At 45.4% G+C, this 15264-nt stretch overlaps 1 protein-coding gene across 6 annotated transcripts in view; it reads left to right on the top strand.

Annotated features, from left to right (window-relative positions):
* Nucleotides 1-15264, top strand: part of yeats2 (YEATS domain containing 2) — a 223639-nt gene that overhangs the window by 56433 nt on the left and 151942 nt on the right. For 5 of the 6 annotated variants that reach the window (XM_069899312.1, XM_069899314.1, XM_069899311.1 and 2 more), the window contains exon 13: nt 5709-5806. In XM_069899312.1, the coding sequence (XP_069755413.1) occupies nt 5709-5806 (98 nt within the window). The remainder of the gene's footprint in view (nt 1-5708; nt 5807-15264) is intronic. The other variant, XM_069899313.1, reaches the window with a different exon arrangement.

The following is a 15264-nucleotide window of genomic DNA, read 5'->3' as shown; positions in this document are numbered from 1 at the left end:
CACATCCAATGAACCATCCACCAGCTCACCTCGGTGAAGGTTCCACATGGACAAAACAATCGCCTCCTCGCTAGCTATCCCTCTATCCTGAGGCCACGTTCACCGCCATCATGCCAAAGCACGGCATCCAGCATCACATCGCAACCACAATCCCACTGTTGCATCCTCAAGCCTGTCGCCTGGCCCCAGAAAATCTCAACCTCGCCAAGGAAGAGTTTAAGCACATGGAAGAACTTGGCATCATCTGCCATTCCGATAGCCTGTGGGCCTCACCCCTCCACTTAGTACCAAAGTCTAACGGCAGTTGGAGACCCTGTGGAGATGCCTCAACAATGCGACAATGCCCGACCACTACCCCACCCCCCCACATCCAGGAGTTTGTGCAAACCTCCATGGCGTGAGGCTCTTTAAGGTCGACCATATCCGGGGATACCATTAGATTCCCATGCTCCCGGACAATGTCCAAAAAAACCACCATCATCACTCTTTTCGGCCTTTGTCCTTTGGCTTGAAGAATATGGCCCAGTCTTTCCAGAGCCTTATGGACGCGGTCGGCAGAGACTTGCCTTTCCTTTTCATCTACCTCGACGATATCCTGGAAGCCAGCAAGATGCCATAGGAGCACATTGCATATCTTCATCAGCTCTTCAACTGCCTTGCTGAATTCAGCTTCACCATTAAACCGGAAAAATGTCAGTTCAGCCTCGAAGAGATCAACTTTTTGGGTCACATAATCATCAAAGATGGTGCCACTCCTCTACTCGACAAGGTGGAGGAGGACATATGATAGTTCGCCAAACCAACGACACTGAAAGGGCTACAAGAGTTTGTAGGCATGGTGAATTTTGCCACCAGGATTATGCGCCCTCTCTTCGTTCTAATGTCGGGCTCGAAAAAGGAGCTCATGTGGACAGATGAAGCTCACAACGCTTTCGAGAAGATCAAGGAGGTCCTGGCTCATACAGCAATGGACATACCGATGGCTTTCGGTGTTGACACGACCAACACAGCGATAGGCACTGTCTGGAACAGTTTGTTGTCAACTCATGGAATCCTCTCTCCTTTTTCAGTCGCCACCTGTTACTGTCCAAACTAAAGTACAGTGCATTCGACAGAGAGCTGCTAGCCCTCTACCTTGCCGTTTGCCATTTCTGCTACTTCCTGGAGGGGTAGCCCTTCATGGTCTACGCAGACCACAAGCCGCTCATTTTTGCCTTCTCCAAGTCCTCTGACCCATGCATCGCCCGCCAGAGACACATCCTTCATCTCTGAATTCACCACCTGCCACCTCTCGGGCAAATAAAACAGTGTCGTTGACGCATTCTCCAGGCCAGCAGTCAATGCCCCGTCACAAGGCATTATCTACTAACACCTGGCTCAAGCCCAGCAGGACAGCCCTGAAACGCACAGTTTCAGAACTGTGGTCACAGGATTGCAGCTTCCAGGACTTCCCACGAGACACCAATGGTACTATTCTCCTCTGTGACGTCTCCATGGACCAACACTGGCCGCTGGTCCCCATCTAATGGAGGTGAATGGTTTTCGACACAATGCACAGTTTGTCTCACCCCTCCATTTAGATGGTATCCACCCGATTTGTGTGGCATGACCTATGCAAACAGATCACAGAGGGCAAAAACCTGCACGGACTGCCAGACTGCAAAGGTCCAGCAACGCATCAAGCTTCACGTCCAACAATTTGCACTCCAACCTGCAGGTTCCAGCATGTCCACCTTGACAAAGTGGGGCCCTTGCCAGTCTCCTGAGGGTTGAGCTACCTGCTCATAATGGTGGACAGGTTCACCCGATAGCCAGAGGCCTTCCCCCTCCCGTCTCCTCCACCAATACACGTGCCAGGGCTTTCTTCTCTGCCTGGGTCTCCTGTTTTGGTGTCCCAGCATACATAACAACTGATTAAGGAGCCCAATTGACCTCTGCCCTGTGGAACAAGCTCTCCAAACTACTGGGGACCCAATTACATTGCACTACAGCCTACCATCCTCAGGCCCACAGGCTGGTCAAACACTTCCATTGGCACCTGAAATCAGCACTGATGGTACGGGTCGAGAAGCTCAAGTAGGTAGACGAACTTCCCTGGGTTCTCCTAGGGATAGGCACAGCGCCCAAGGATGATATCCAAGGCTCTTGAGCTGAACTAGTTTATGGCGAGACCCTTGCAGTCCTGGGCCAATTCCTTCCTTCAGCATCCAGTTAAGCCACCAACACCGCACGTACTGGAGAGGCTGCAAGACAAATTCGGCTCACTTGCACCACCGTGACATGGTCAGCCACCTTGCAACTACCAGGCTTATCCTCCTGCAAATATGTGTTTATGTGAAGGGGCGCGCACAGGACACCTCTTCAGTGCCCCTATGAGGGACCCTACAAGGTGCTGCAAAGGAACGCATCCACCTTTGCACCCGTCATTGGAGGCAAGGAGGACCTGTTCACACTGGACCGCTTGAAACCAGCCCACCTGGGACTTGTCACAACCAGTCCAGGTTACCCCACCGGAATGTAGGGGTTGGCCACTGAGACAGCAGACCTCGCTTCGATGCATTGTGAAACCATTGGTACCGGTTCTGGGGGAGGGGAGGGTGGTTTGTGTGGCCACACGCATAGTTTTAGTGTCGAACCGACCCCTTTTTTAGCGCATTGTCAGCTGCAGCAAAGACGGCATCATGAGACCTTCTCTTCGGGTCCAGTCTGGAAGAGCACGTGCGCACTTGCGTCAACATGACGCAAACTCCATAACGTGAGGGCGGGCCAGCCTTAAAGGCTGCAGCACGGAATCCAAAGTAAAGTAATTGTGTTACTCAAGCTCTCAGCCTGTTGTCTCAGTCTTTTCGCTGCGCTCACGCACAACTCGCTACAGGGTACTTTATCAACTACTTTCATAATTTATAAGATTATTTAGATATTGTTTTGTGATTTTAGTCCTCTCTATGTGGTTGTAAATTATATGCAACAACCAACAACTTCAGAAGGGAAAGGGTTAGATTTTGTAGCATAGTAACATTTTTTTTTCTTTTTCAATTTGCCATGGTATATTTGTTTAAGTGCATAGTATGTTTTTTGTCTTTCTTTTAGTCTGTTTGTTAAAATACTTTGTTTATATACAATATATACAAGACATTGGTGAAGCCAAACTTGGAATATGATGTGAGTTTTGGTCACCTAACAGATACCAATAAGATTAAAGAATCCAGAGAAGATTTACAAGGATTTTTGTAGGACTTGAGGGATGAATTACAGAGATGGATTGAAAAGTTAAAAGTTTATTCCCTGGAGCGTAGAAGAGTGAGGGGAGATTTCCCATATCTTGTGACAGAGTAAAGGCAAGCAGATTTTTTTTCCCATTGAGGTTAAGTGAGACAAAAACTAGAGGACATAGATTAAGGGTGAAAGGTGATGTGTTTAAAGGGAGGAATCAAGCCCTACATCTGGTCTGCAGCCTCAACAATATTCTTTCCAACCCCCACATGCCTGATGTGTTGTGGGGTTCAATGATCAAAAGTTCAATGATCAGGGGAATTAATGACAAGACTATGATTCTTCCTTTTTGGCTCTCATTATACCACTTTTATCACGCTGTTATGATCCAGCACTGGCAGTCTTTGTCTCAATTTTTCACACTCTCCATGCTCTATGACTCATCTTTATCCACCTGACTCATGGCCAGGGCAGTTAGAAGAGCAGCAAGACTGGATAGAATGGCTTTATAAGGCACTGGTGAGACCTCACTTGGAGTATTGTGAGCATATTTGAGCTCCTCATTTAAAAAAAAGATGTGCTGAAATTGGAGGTTCACAAAGATGAAAGGGTTATCATGAGGAGCATTTGAAGGCTCTTGGCCTGTACTGATTGGAATTTAGGAGAATGAGGGAGGATCGCATTGAAACATCTGAAAGTCATGGACAGAGTAGAGGTAGAAAGGTTGTTTCCCATGTTCGGAGAGTCTAGGACAAGAGAGCACAACTTCAGGATTGAAGGGTGTCTGCTGGTAAAAGAGTTTCTTCAGCCAGTGGGTGGTATACCTGTGGAATTTGATACCACAGGCAGTTGTGGAGGTTGCATTATTGGGTATATTTAGGATAGAAGTTAATAGGTTTCTGATTAGCCAGGGATCAAAGATTATGGGGAGAAGGCTGTGCAGTGGGGCTGAGTGGGGAAATGAATCAGCTCTTGATTAAATTGCAGGGCTGACTCTGGCTGAAAAGCCTATTTCTGTTCCCAAGTCTATGGATCTCACAGGGTGGTGGGAATAAGATGGACCAGGAGGCACCTGCAAGTCCATAAAGTCAAATGCCGCTCTGGAGTCTAAGGTTGTTTACTCTGGTCTCGGCTAACACATCGTTTTATGTTAAATGGAGCGAACGGCTATAAAGCTGGCTTGTTATTGTGAAGTACAGGATGAATCTTGAGAGTGAAGATTGCAAATACTTCAGCTTTGGTATTTGGGAGGTGCAATAACTGCATTCAAGTTCTAACTGTATTCTGGTGTTGGGCTGAAACATTTGAGAATTAACTGCTCCCTCATGCTGAGCTAAGTGCCATACTAAGCTAAATGACATCCCTGATACAGATAGCCCATCATAGATGCATTTTATAACTATGTTGCTTATATCAAGAAGCAACATCGGTGAGACCAAGTGCAGACCTGGGTACCATACCACAGATGTCTGCAAAAGCCATCCCAAGCTTGTTGTTGTACCAACCAGCCCATCCTTGATTTTCTCAACTGCCTGAGTGAGGTCCAACGTGAACAAGAGGAAGAATAACCCATATTCTGCCTGGGCACCTGTAGCCCAATAGGATGAATTTTGAATTTTCCAATTTCATGTAAAATACCCTCTCCTTCTTACAAACTTCTGCTGTTCTTCCCTCTCTTTCATTTATGCCTTCTTTCTCACCTACCCATTCTCATTCATCTCCCCTCTGGTTCCATCCTCACTCACCACCGTTTCCTCTGCAGGATTCTTTCCCACCCCCACCAGTTCCATCTGGTCCCATCTATCCTTCACCTCTTTCCTATCAGCTCTCATTATACCACTTTTAATACCCTCTTATCATGATCAGTCTTTACTTTTTTATTTGACTTTATGGACTTGCAGGTGCCTCCTGGCCCATCTTATTCCCACCACCCTGTGAGATCCATAGACTTGGGAACAGAAATAGGCTTTTCAGCCAGAGTCAGCCCTGCAATTTAATCAAGAGCTGATTCATTTCCCCACTCAGCCCCACTGCACAGCCTTCTCCCCATAATCTTTGATCCCTGGCTAATCAGAAACCTATTAACTTCTATCCTAAATATACCCAATAATGCAACCTCCACAACTGCCTGTGGTATCAAATTCCACAGGTATACCACCCACTGGCAGTCTCTGTCTCAATTTATCACACCCTCCATGCTCTATGACTCATCTTCATCCACCTGACCCATGTTTTCCCTTTCTCTCTCACAACCCTGCCTTTGTCTGGCACCCGCCAATCAATTGCCTCCATCATCCTTCACCCTCCCTCGCTTTACAATCGCTTACAGGTCCCTGTCCATCCCCTGCCACCCTGGACTTGGGCTTGAAGGGCTCTGGCCTTTCTTTTTCTCCCACTCATGCTGCTTGATCTGATGAGTTCCTCTAGTAAATAGCTTTTTAACTCCTTTTGTCCAATATTGTTTTTAAATTATGACTTATTTGTTTTGCTTGTAGCAGGGAGTCCCACAGCCAAGCAGACAGGTATTTCACAAGGAGCACCATCACCCACCCCAAAAATCCATGGCAGCAGCTTCATTGCAACGGCTGTAAAGGTAAGAATTATTCTGATGTGTTGAAAATACTTTGTTGAAGTGCTTGAGCACATTTTACTACATTCCATTGTGAATCAACTTTGTCACTAAGGAACAGCAACAATGCAGGTTAGTGCCAGAAATAAGTGCCTGACATGGATGCTCGAACAAGAAGGTTTACATTGACCAGTCTCTTCGGCTGACGGAAATCTTAAGATGCAAATAGACTGAAGAGAAAAATAAGAGAAAAGCTGGAGAGATTAAATAATGAATGCATTGCCAGTCCAACATGAAATATGATGTAGGCCTATAGACAGATAACAGAGAAGGTACAAATGAAGCAGAATCGACAGCAGGGGAAAATGTTGTGGATGCTTGAAAGCAAAATAAAGCCAATGTGAATTGGCCCGGGACTGCAAGGGTCTCCCCATAAACTAGTTCAGCTTAAGAGGCTTGGAGGTCATCCTTGGGCATTTATTCTGTAGTGTTGTAATGTACCTAGTCAGTAGGTTAAGTGCTGTTCCTAAATTTATTTTTAGTTTCATTGAGGTCAGAAGACACAGAGGGTAGCAGGAGTGAGACTTTATATATCTGGAATCAGATGAGGAAGTGTTGGAAACACTCAGCAAGTCAGACAGAACCTGACTTGCTGAGTGATGGAAAGAGTTACAGTTTCCAGTTTTGATTAAATACTGAGAAACATCCAGGAAGACAGCAAACACCTCCTGTTTAACCAACAGGAACAGATGGAAGCCAAGTTCAAACAGTAGAAAGAATGCATGATAATCCAAAGATCCCACCCAATTGCCTCGTCAAACTCTTTCTGTGTATTCCTTGTTAAACCCATTCACCTCAGAATCCTTTGACTTCATTTAGATTTGGAAATTTTATCTGAACACTGTAGACAGGGTGCACAAAGGATGTGAAGTGGTCACAAGCAAAGCTTATGCCTTCAGATGTCCACATTGTCAAAGCAAATAATCAAAATATATGAAAAGTCAAAATAAGGCAGTATCTTTGGTTCATTGATTATTCAGAATCTGATGGCAGTCCTTGTGCTGCTGAGTGCTTGTCTTTAGGCTCCTGTTCCTTTTCCCCGATGGTAACAGAGTGAAGAGGGCTTGGCCTCGATGGTTGGGGTTTTTGAGCATAAAGGCTGCTTTATTAAGACACCACCTCTTGTAGATGTCCCTGATGAAGTGGTCCGGTCCCTGTGACATTGCAGGCTGAGTTAACAATCCTCTGGAGTTTTTAATCTTGTCCTGAGTGTTGGCACCTCTGTACCAGACAATGATACAACCAACCAGAATACTCTCCACGGTGACATACCCAATGTCCTCAAGCACCTCACAAAGTATATCTGCTAGTGAGCCTTCCACTGGAGGCTGAAGTTCTCCCATAAAAGGTCAATTAAAATACTTTTCCAGCAGCAATGAAAATGACATTAATTTAAGTCCTGTATAATTGACTGACTATTTAAAACACTTAAATGATGGAAGCGATATTTAAGAAACTAGAAACAAATTATAACAAAAACATGCATCATTAACCATCTGAAGGCATGAAAATTGTCGTGTAACTGGTCTTGACATTTCCCAGCGTCAATGACTAAAGCAAGTTATCAGTCATTTCTCACTGTGCAAAATTTGGTCACTGTATTTTTCACTTTAAAATGATAATAACATTTCAAAAGTGCTAATTGGTTAAGAAGTTTTTTGGAGAATTCAAAAATTTCAAAGTATGCTTTACAAATTCATTTTTCCATCTATAGATCAGGAAGTGGAAAATAATTAAGAAGTCTGCCCAAAATTCCTCTGAGTGATCTTGGTTTGAAAATGTTTGTAGATTTTCTGCAAGAGCATAAGCCTTGAGTTTCTCTCCACATTGTCAAAGCTCCTCCAGATCTTTTAATTCTGACTGTCCCCCATCCTTCTAACAATTATTTTCTGGCCAGGAATCTTCAGCTGAGATCTCAGCTTCTCCCCATATGTCACACTTTCAATGAACTTCAAACACTTCATGATATTGACTTGTTGTGGCCGCACTTTTTTGCTTCCATACCCATTTTTTTAATGTAGCTGCCGTCACCCTCCACACAATTCTTCAGAATTCCTAATCCACTTGCATGTCTTCCCGTGGCATCCTATCCTCTGTAGATTTTTTCCAGGATAACATTTGCTATCTCATTGTCACCATTAGATTTTGCTCTTTTTCCCTTCCACACTTGCAGCATTTCATTCACAAACATTGCCATAATTTCCAATTAACAAAACTCTTGAATCTGGAATTCCAAACTCTCTGGGTACGACAGTACTTGGAGCTACATTGGCCAGGATACCCAAGAGATGACAATGTTACATGTTTTTTAGCATTGAGTTATATCGAGGTTAGTTCCTCCTAACACTCCACTTTGATAAAATTGAGTGTTACTGGAGTTTAAACATGCACTTTACACTGAAGTTAAAAAGACAAAGAAAACACAGAAACATTCCTGCATAGTACAGATGGTTCAGCCATGATGTGCTGACCTATGTAAATCTACTCCACAACAATCTAATTTGTCCTGTTACGAGCCCAGAGGACCCCAAAACCCAGTAGCAATAGATAGTCACCAAGATCAATGGTTACTTAAACAAAAGTTGCTTTTAATTACCCATAATTCTCTGTGTATAAAAAAAAAACCACTTACCTCTGATATCTCCCCTAAACTTTCCTCCACTCATGTTAAATAATGCCCTCTGGTATTTGCTAATGTCCCCCCAGAAAACAGGTTCTGACTGTCCATCTATCTAAGCCATTCACGTATTGATCACCTATTGTTGATTGACCACAAATTGTAGAATGATTCAGCCAGCTGAAGCAGCTGAAGTGTTTGACAGGTGAAAGGATAAAACCAGTGATTTAAAAGACCAATTGAATTTACTCAAGAGCTCATAAGGTTAAAAGATCAAAATACTCTATGCACTAAATAAAGCATTTTCAAGTATTGTTCTACAAACCATGATAGAATGATGGGCAAGCCATCTGCTCGGAATCACCTAGCCAACAGCAACTCATACATCAACTTATACAGCTCAGCCTCCAACATCATCATGCCCTCAGTGCTGGTCAACAAGCTCCAAATCCTGATCATCTGCATCCCCCTCAGCAAGTGAATCCTTTAATTCCTCATCGGAAGACCACAGTCAGTACGAATTGGAAATGTTTCCTCCTCAGTGATGATCAACACAGGAGCACCTCAAAGATGCGTGCATAAGTCACTGCTCTATTCCTTCTACCCCCAAGACTGTGTGACTATGCACAATTGAAACAATTGGGACATTTAAGAGACTCTTAGGCACATGGATGAAAGAAAAATAGAGGGTTATGAGGTAGGGAGGGTTTGGGTTTATTTGGTAGGTATAGATAGATTGACACAACATCGAGAGCTGACAAGCCTATACTATGTTGTCTTGTTCCATGAAATGCCACCTATAAATCTGCTGATGACGCTATGGTCCTCAGCAGAATCATGGACTGCAATGAGGAAGGAGATAGATCAGCTATCTATCGCTGATAGGTCGCCACAACAACCTTGCACTCAAAATTAGCAAAACCAAGGAGCTTATTGTGGACTTCAGGAGGGGAAAATCAAGAGAACAAAAAACCAGGAAAAGGTTAAGAACTTCAGGTTCCTCAGTGTCAACATCTCTGAAGGTCTGCCCTGGGACCTCCATGTTGATACAATCACGAGGAAGGGTCGCCAGTGGCTATACTTTGTGAGGAGTTTGAAATGATTTGGTACATCACAAAAAACTTGAAAATTCCTGCAGGTGGAGAGCATTCTGATTGGTTGTATCACTGTCTGGTATGGACGTGCCAATGCACAGGACAGGAAAAGACTCCAAAGAGTTGTGAACTCGACCAGTGACATCATAGGCACCAGACTTCATTCCATTGAGGACACCTACAAGAGGCTGTGTCTTAAGAAAGCAGCCTCTATCCTGAACGACCCTCACTACCCAGGTCGTGCCCTCTTCACGCTACTACCATTAAGAGGGAGGTACAGGAGCCTGAAGGCAAACACTCAGCGGCACGAGGACAGTTTCTTCCCTTTGGCATCATCTTCCTGAATAAGCAATCAACCGCAGATTATATACTCTTCTTTTTGCACTCATTTATTCATTTGGAAATGTAATTTATAGCAATATTCTATTAAGAAATCCCATTTTAGTAAAATGGGATTATCACTGTATGGACAGGAGGGACTGAATAGTCACAATTAACATTTTACATAAGCACCATCACAGCACAGGTCACAGCTCAGCAACAATTCAATATATTGGAAGAACTGACGGAAGGTTTGTCACAGTCTGTTCTAGATTTGATTCATTTTCAAAGACATTGTGATTTTGCAAGGGAGAACCGTTCTGACTGTTGTAGAGAAAACAGCTTTTTGAAGCAGTTCTTGTGGAATTCCGAGCATAGCATGCTCAGTGAATGACTGGGTGTTTTTGGTGGATGGACCTGTGCCAGGAGGGTCTTTTTGGGAAGCAAAGTGCTTGATTTTGATTGTGACTAACAGTGAAGGTGACTTGGAGAGATCGGTGCCAAGGTCTTGGAAGCCCAGTTCGAGTATTGCCTACAGAAGGACCAGGAGTATTTTGACCACAGCTTGTGTGGAAGGAAATTTCTTAAAAGGCAACACAAAGAGAATTCGTGAGTCTGTAGCAGCCACAACTCCAGTCTTCCCATCAGTTGAACATTAATTGTGGGCATAAAATTTCAAAGGCCTACGCTTCAAGAGGAAATGTGAAAGAGTGAACTTTGAAGGAACTTTAAAGATTTTGGCCTGGACTGTAATGCACTGGGCTTCTTTATTAAGTAAAAGCAAAAATGCCAGGTGCCTGAATAGTAAGGGGAGGGGAAAGGAAGTGGGGTGGGGGTGTAGGAGCACAGGCTAATAGGTAAGAATCATAGGCAGATACAGGTGGGAAGGTAGGATAAAAAAAGATGAGGTGATGGGGGAGGTGTAGCTCTCTGATAGGAGAGGGAAGGGGGGGGGTTGACAGAAATTAGAGGTCGATGTGAATGCCATCTGGTTAGATAGTGCTCAGATGGAATATAAGGTGTTGTTCCTCCAATTTGTGTGTATCCTCAGTTTGGCAGAGCATGAGCCCATGGGGAGACATGTTGATGTGGACTGGTGTGTGGAATTAAAGTGATTGGCCACTGAAAAGTCCTTGGTTTTGCAGCAGACAGAGCAATTGCTCAATTAATCGATCTCCCAGTCTACATCCAGTCTCCCCAATGTAGAGGAGGCCACTTCGGGAGCACCGGATGCAGTAAATGCAGATTCACAAGTGAAGTGTTGTTTCACTTGGACAGACTGTTTGGGGTCCTGAATGGCGGTGAGGGAGGAGGTGCCAGTGTAAGTGTAGCATTTTTTGCAGTCAAGGAGGTAGGTATCGATGGGGGGATTAGTGGACGAGGGATTCCCAGAGGAAGTGGTGCTTCCGGAAAGCAGAGATGGGACGGGAAGATGTGTCTGGTGGTGGGATCATGCTAACATGTGCTCCTTCCATCTGCCCCTTCCTCTCCTTCACTCCCCACTGCCTGGTTTTGCTCAGGCCCATATCGATAATAACTCTTTATTTCCTATGGATGTTAAATGACCTGCTGACTTTCTCCAGGTCGTTTGCATATTGTGCTCACCTCATTCCAAGAGGTCTTTTGTAATTATCTGAGAGGGAATTCAGGTCCCAGATTTAACAACTCTTCTGAATAACTGGCAACTTAAAAAATGTAACATTCCTTAAATAATGAAAAGTTAAATCATTTAACTTTGGTCTGCACGATTAGTATAGTGGTTAGTGCAGCTTACTACAGTTTCAATGATCTGGGTTTGAATCCACTAGATGGCATTAGCATCAACTTCTCTGGTTTCTGCCAACCCACTCCCCATTCCCCCTCTTTTCTACATCCCTCTGCCTTCTTTCCATCAGCTCTCCACCCCTTCCCTCTCTATTGAAAGAGCCACCCCCCCCCCTTGTTTTGGTTTTCCTTCTCTCCCCTATCCACCTGTAACCTTCTCAAAAAACTCAATTAGACTCATGAGGCACGACCTTCCCTTCACAAAGCCATGCTGTCTATCCATGAGGAGACAGTACTTCTCCAAATGCTCATAGATCCTATCCTTAAGAATCCTCTCCAATAATTTAAACACTACAGACGAAATACTTGTTGGTCAATAATTCCAGGATTTTCCCTTATTTCCATTTTTAAACAAGAGGACGATATTTACCTTCTCCAATCCTCCGGCACCTCCCCTGTAGTCAAGAGGATTCAAAGCTCGTAGATAATGCTCCAGTTATCTCTCTCACTTCCCACAGCAACTAGTTAAGTTTATTGAGGAAGTAACAAAAGAAATTGATGAAGGCAAGGTGGTAGATGTGCTCTATATCAATTTTTTTAACAAGTTCCCCTGTGGTTGATGCATTCAGAAAATCATGAGGCATTGGATCCGTGGAATCTTGACTTTGTGGATTCAGAATTGGCTTGCCTGCAGAAAGTAGAGGGCTGTGGTAGCTGGAACGTTTTCTTCCTGGAAGTTAGTGACAAATGGAGTTCTGCAAGGATTGGTTCTGGGATCCCTGTTCTTTGTGATTCTTATAAATGACCTGGACGAAGAAATGGATGGGTCAGTAAGTTTGCAGATGACACAAAGGTTGGAGGTGGTGTGGATAGTGCAGAAGGTTGCTGTAGGTTACAACATGATGTAGACGGTTTGCTGAGTGTGACAGTAAAGTGGCAGATAGAGTTCAATCCAGATAAGTGTGATGTGATGAATTTTGGAAAGACAAACTTGAAGACAAAGTACATGGTTAATAGCAGGATTCTTAACAGTGTGGAAGAACATTGGGACCTTGGGGTCCAAATCCATAAATCACTCAAGGTGGCCATGTAGACTGATCGGGTAATTAAGGCTGGGGTATGTTTGTCTTCATTAGTAGGAAGATTGAGTTCAGAAATCTTGCAACTCTATAAAACTGGTTAGATCACACTTAGAATATTGTGTTCCATTCTGGTGCCTTATTGTGGGAAGGATGTGAAAGCTTTGGAGAGGGTGCAGAGGAGATTTACTGGGATTTTGCCTGGATTGGAGAATCTGTTTTATGAGGATAGGTTAACAGAGCTAGGGCTTTTCTCTTTACAGGGAAGAAGGATGAGAGTTGACTTAATAGAGGTCTAGAAGATCATGAGGTGGTCAGCCAGAACCTTCTTCCCAGGCCACAGCAGCAAACATCAGAAGTTACCTGTATAAGTTGATGGGATGAAAGTTTACAGAGGGAGTAGTGGGTGCCTGAAATGCATTGTTAGTGGTGGTAGTGGAAGCTGGTACAATGGGAACATTTAAAAGGCTCATGATGCAAGAAAAATAGAGGGTTAAGGTTGAGATCGGAAAGGTTTAGATTGCTGATTTGGTTTATTTAGGTTGGTACAATATTGTGGGCCAAAGGGCCTGAATGTGCTGTAATGTTCTTTGTAAGCACCACAGGTGAAATCTCTGCTTTGAACCCTCTCTATTCACTGAGGAAAAGTTCATGGTAGAGGTATAACTCAGGTCAAGTGACAGTGATGTTCCAGAATGTTAGCATTAGAAAGATGCTAAATGTCTTCGGACATATAGGGGTATAAACACCCTGTCCTGATATTGACGGTGAGAAAGGAGAGTGGTGGGGTCCCAACTAAGTTTTTTGCATTTTTGCTGGGTACGGGTGAAGGGTTAGGGGACTGGAGGATAATTATTTAAGAGCAGGAGTAAACCAGGGTAGTAAGCCATTCATCAGTTGGTGGAGAAACATTAGGGAGACTTTTTAATAAGGTCCTGTGGCGGTACACCATTAGGCAGGCGAACTGGGCATGCACCGGGCTCAGAAGCCCGCGCTTGAGGACCCACGTGATGCCCCGGTAACGTCGGAGCCAGGTTTTCAGCCAGGTCCGGGCTGGGAGTATAAGCCTGAAATAAATCAGTTTTTGCTCTCTGAACTCAACCAGTCTGGATGTGTGATCCTTCAGTTAGCAGTATAGCTGCCACTACAATTGGTGACCCCGACAGGTTCAAACGTTTTTGAATGCAACATGAACGATCCTTCGATCAACGCTATAGCCATCAAGCTTCCTGACTTCTGGGTTCAGGAGCCGGAGACCTGGTTCAGCCACACAGAGGCTCAGTTTCACCTCTGCCAGATTTCATCGGATTCGACCAAGTTTTACCATGTGCTCGCCTCCCTGGACTAGGCCACCGCCAAACAACTGCTGCACCTCGTTCAGCACCCACCCACGGTTGATAAGTACGGGACCATCAAGCGGGTGCTCACCGGCTCTCTCAGCCTCTCCAGGCGCCAGCGTGCTGCTCGGATGCTGCGCTTTGACGCCTTAGGGGACAACTCAAATCGAGTTGATGGACGAGATGCTCGCGCTCATGGGTGATCATAGCAACTGCCCACTCTTTGAGCACATCTTCCTCGACCATCTGCCTGAAGGCATCCGGCCGATACTGTCCCAGGAAAGCTTTGAGAACCCTAGGAAGGTCGCTCAAAAGGCTCAGGAGCTAGGCTCGATCGATTCCCGGAGGGCTCAGCAGTCCAGCAGGTTACGAGTCACGGGCATGACCATGCCAAGCCTTCCTCTAGCACTGCAGTGGAACACCCGGCCCCTGCATGGGCCTCAAAGAGCATAGCCAGACACAAGTCATCCATTTCAGGCCTCTGCTTCTTCCACCAGTGCTGGGTAGCCAAGGTTTGGAAGTGTCGTCAGCCCTGCTCGTTCCAGGGAAATGAGCAGGACGGCTGCTGTTAATGGCTGCGGCGGCTGGCCAAGAACACAGCCTTCTCTACCTGTGGGATTCAGTCAGCGGCCAATGCTTCCTCGTCGACACCGGGGCCCAGATCAGCGTCATCCCGGCCACAGCCATCGAGTCCTGGAACCAGCCTCGAGGATCTCCCCTCTGTGCAGCCAATTCGACAGAGATCCGGATGTATGGAGACAAGACCATCCACTTCCAGATAGGCCAGTGGAAGTTCTCGTGAAGGTTCACCATTTCGTCCCTTCCAGCCTCCATCCTGGGTGTCGATTACCTCCTCGCCCACGGACTCCTGGTCGATATTCGAGGTAGGTGACTGGTAGATGCCTGTACCTTCCAATCCGTTCACCTCAACGCCTCCTGCACAGAGCAGCCGCAAATGTCCATGGTCAGCACGCCCAAGGAAGAGTTTCAGCGTATCCTGGACGAGTTCCCGTCCCTCCTCAAGCTGCAGTTCTCCGCCACCTCACCAAGCCATGGGGTGTTTCATTACATCCCCACCCAAGGCCCACCAATCTACACCAAGGCACGCCAGCTCCCGCCGGACAAGCTCCAGATAGCGAAAGAAGAGCTCTCGCACCTTAGGAGCTAGGGATCATTCGACACTCTGACAGTCCTTGGGCCTCACCACTCC

Source organism: Narcine bancroftii, chromosome 9 (assembly GCF_036971445.1).
Source record: "Narcine bancroftii isolate sNarBan1 chromosome 9, sNarBan1.hap1, whole genome shotgun sequence".
Classification (NCBI taxonomy): domain Eukaryota; kingdom Metazoa; phylum Chordata; class Chondrichthyes; order Torpediniformes; family Narcinidae; genus Narcine; species Narcine bancroftii.
This window is presented reverse-complemented; position numbering and strand designations above follow the sequence as displayed.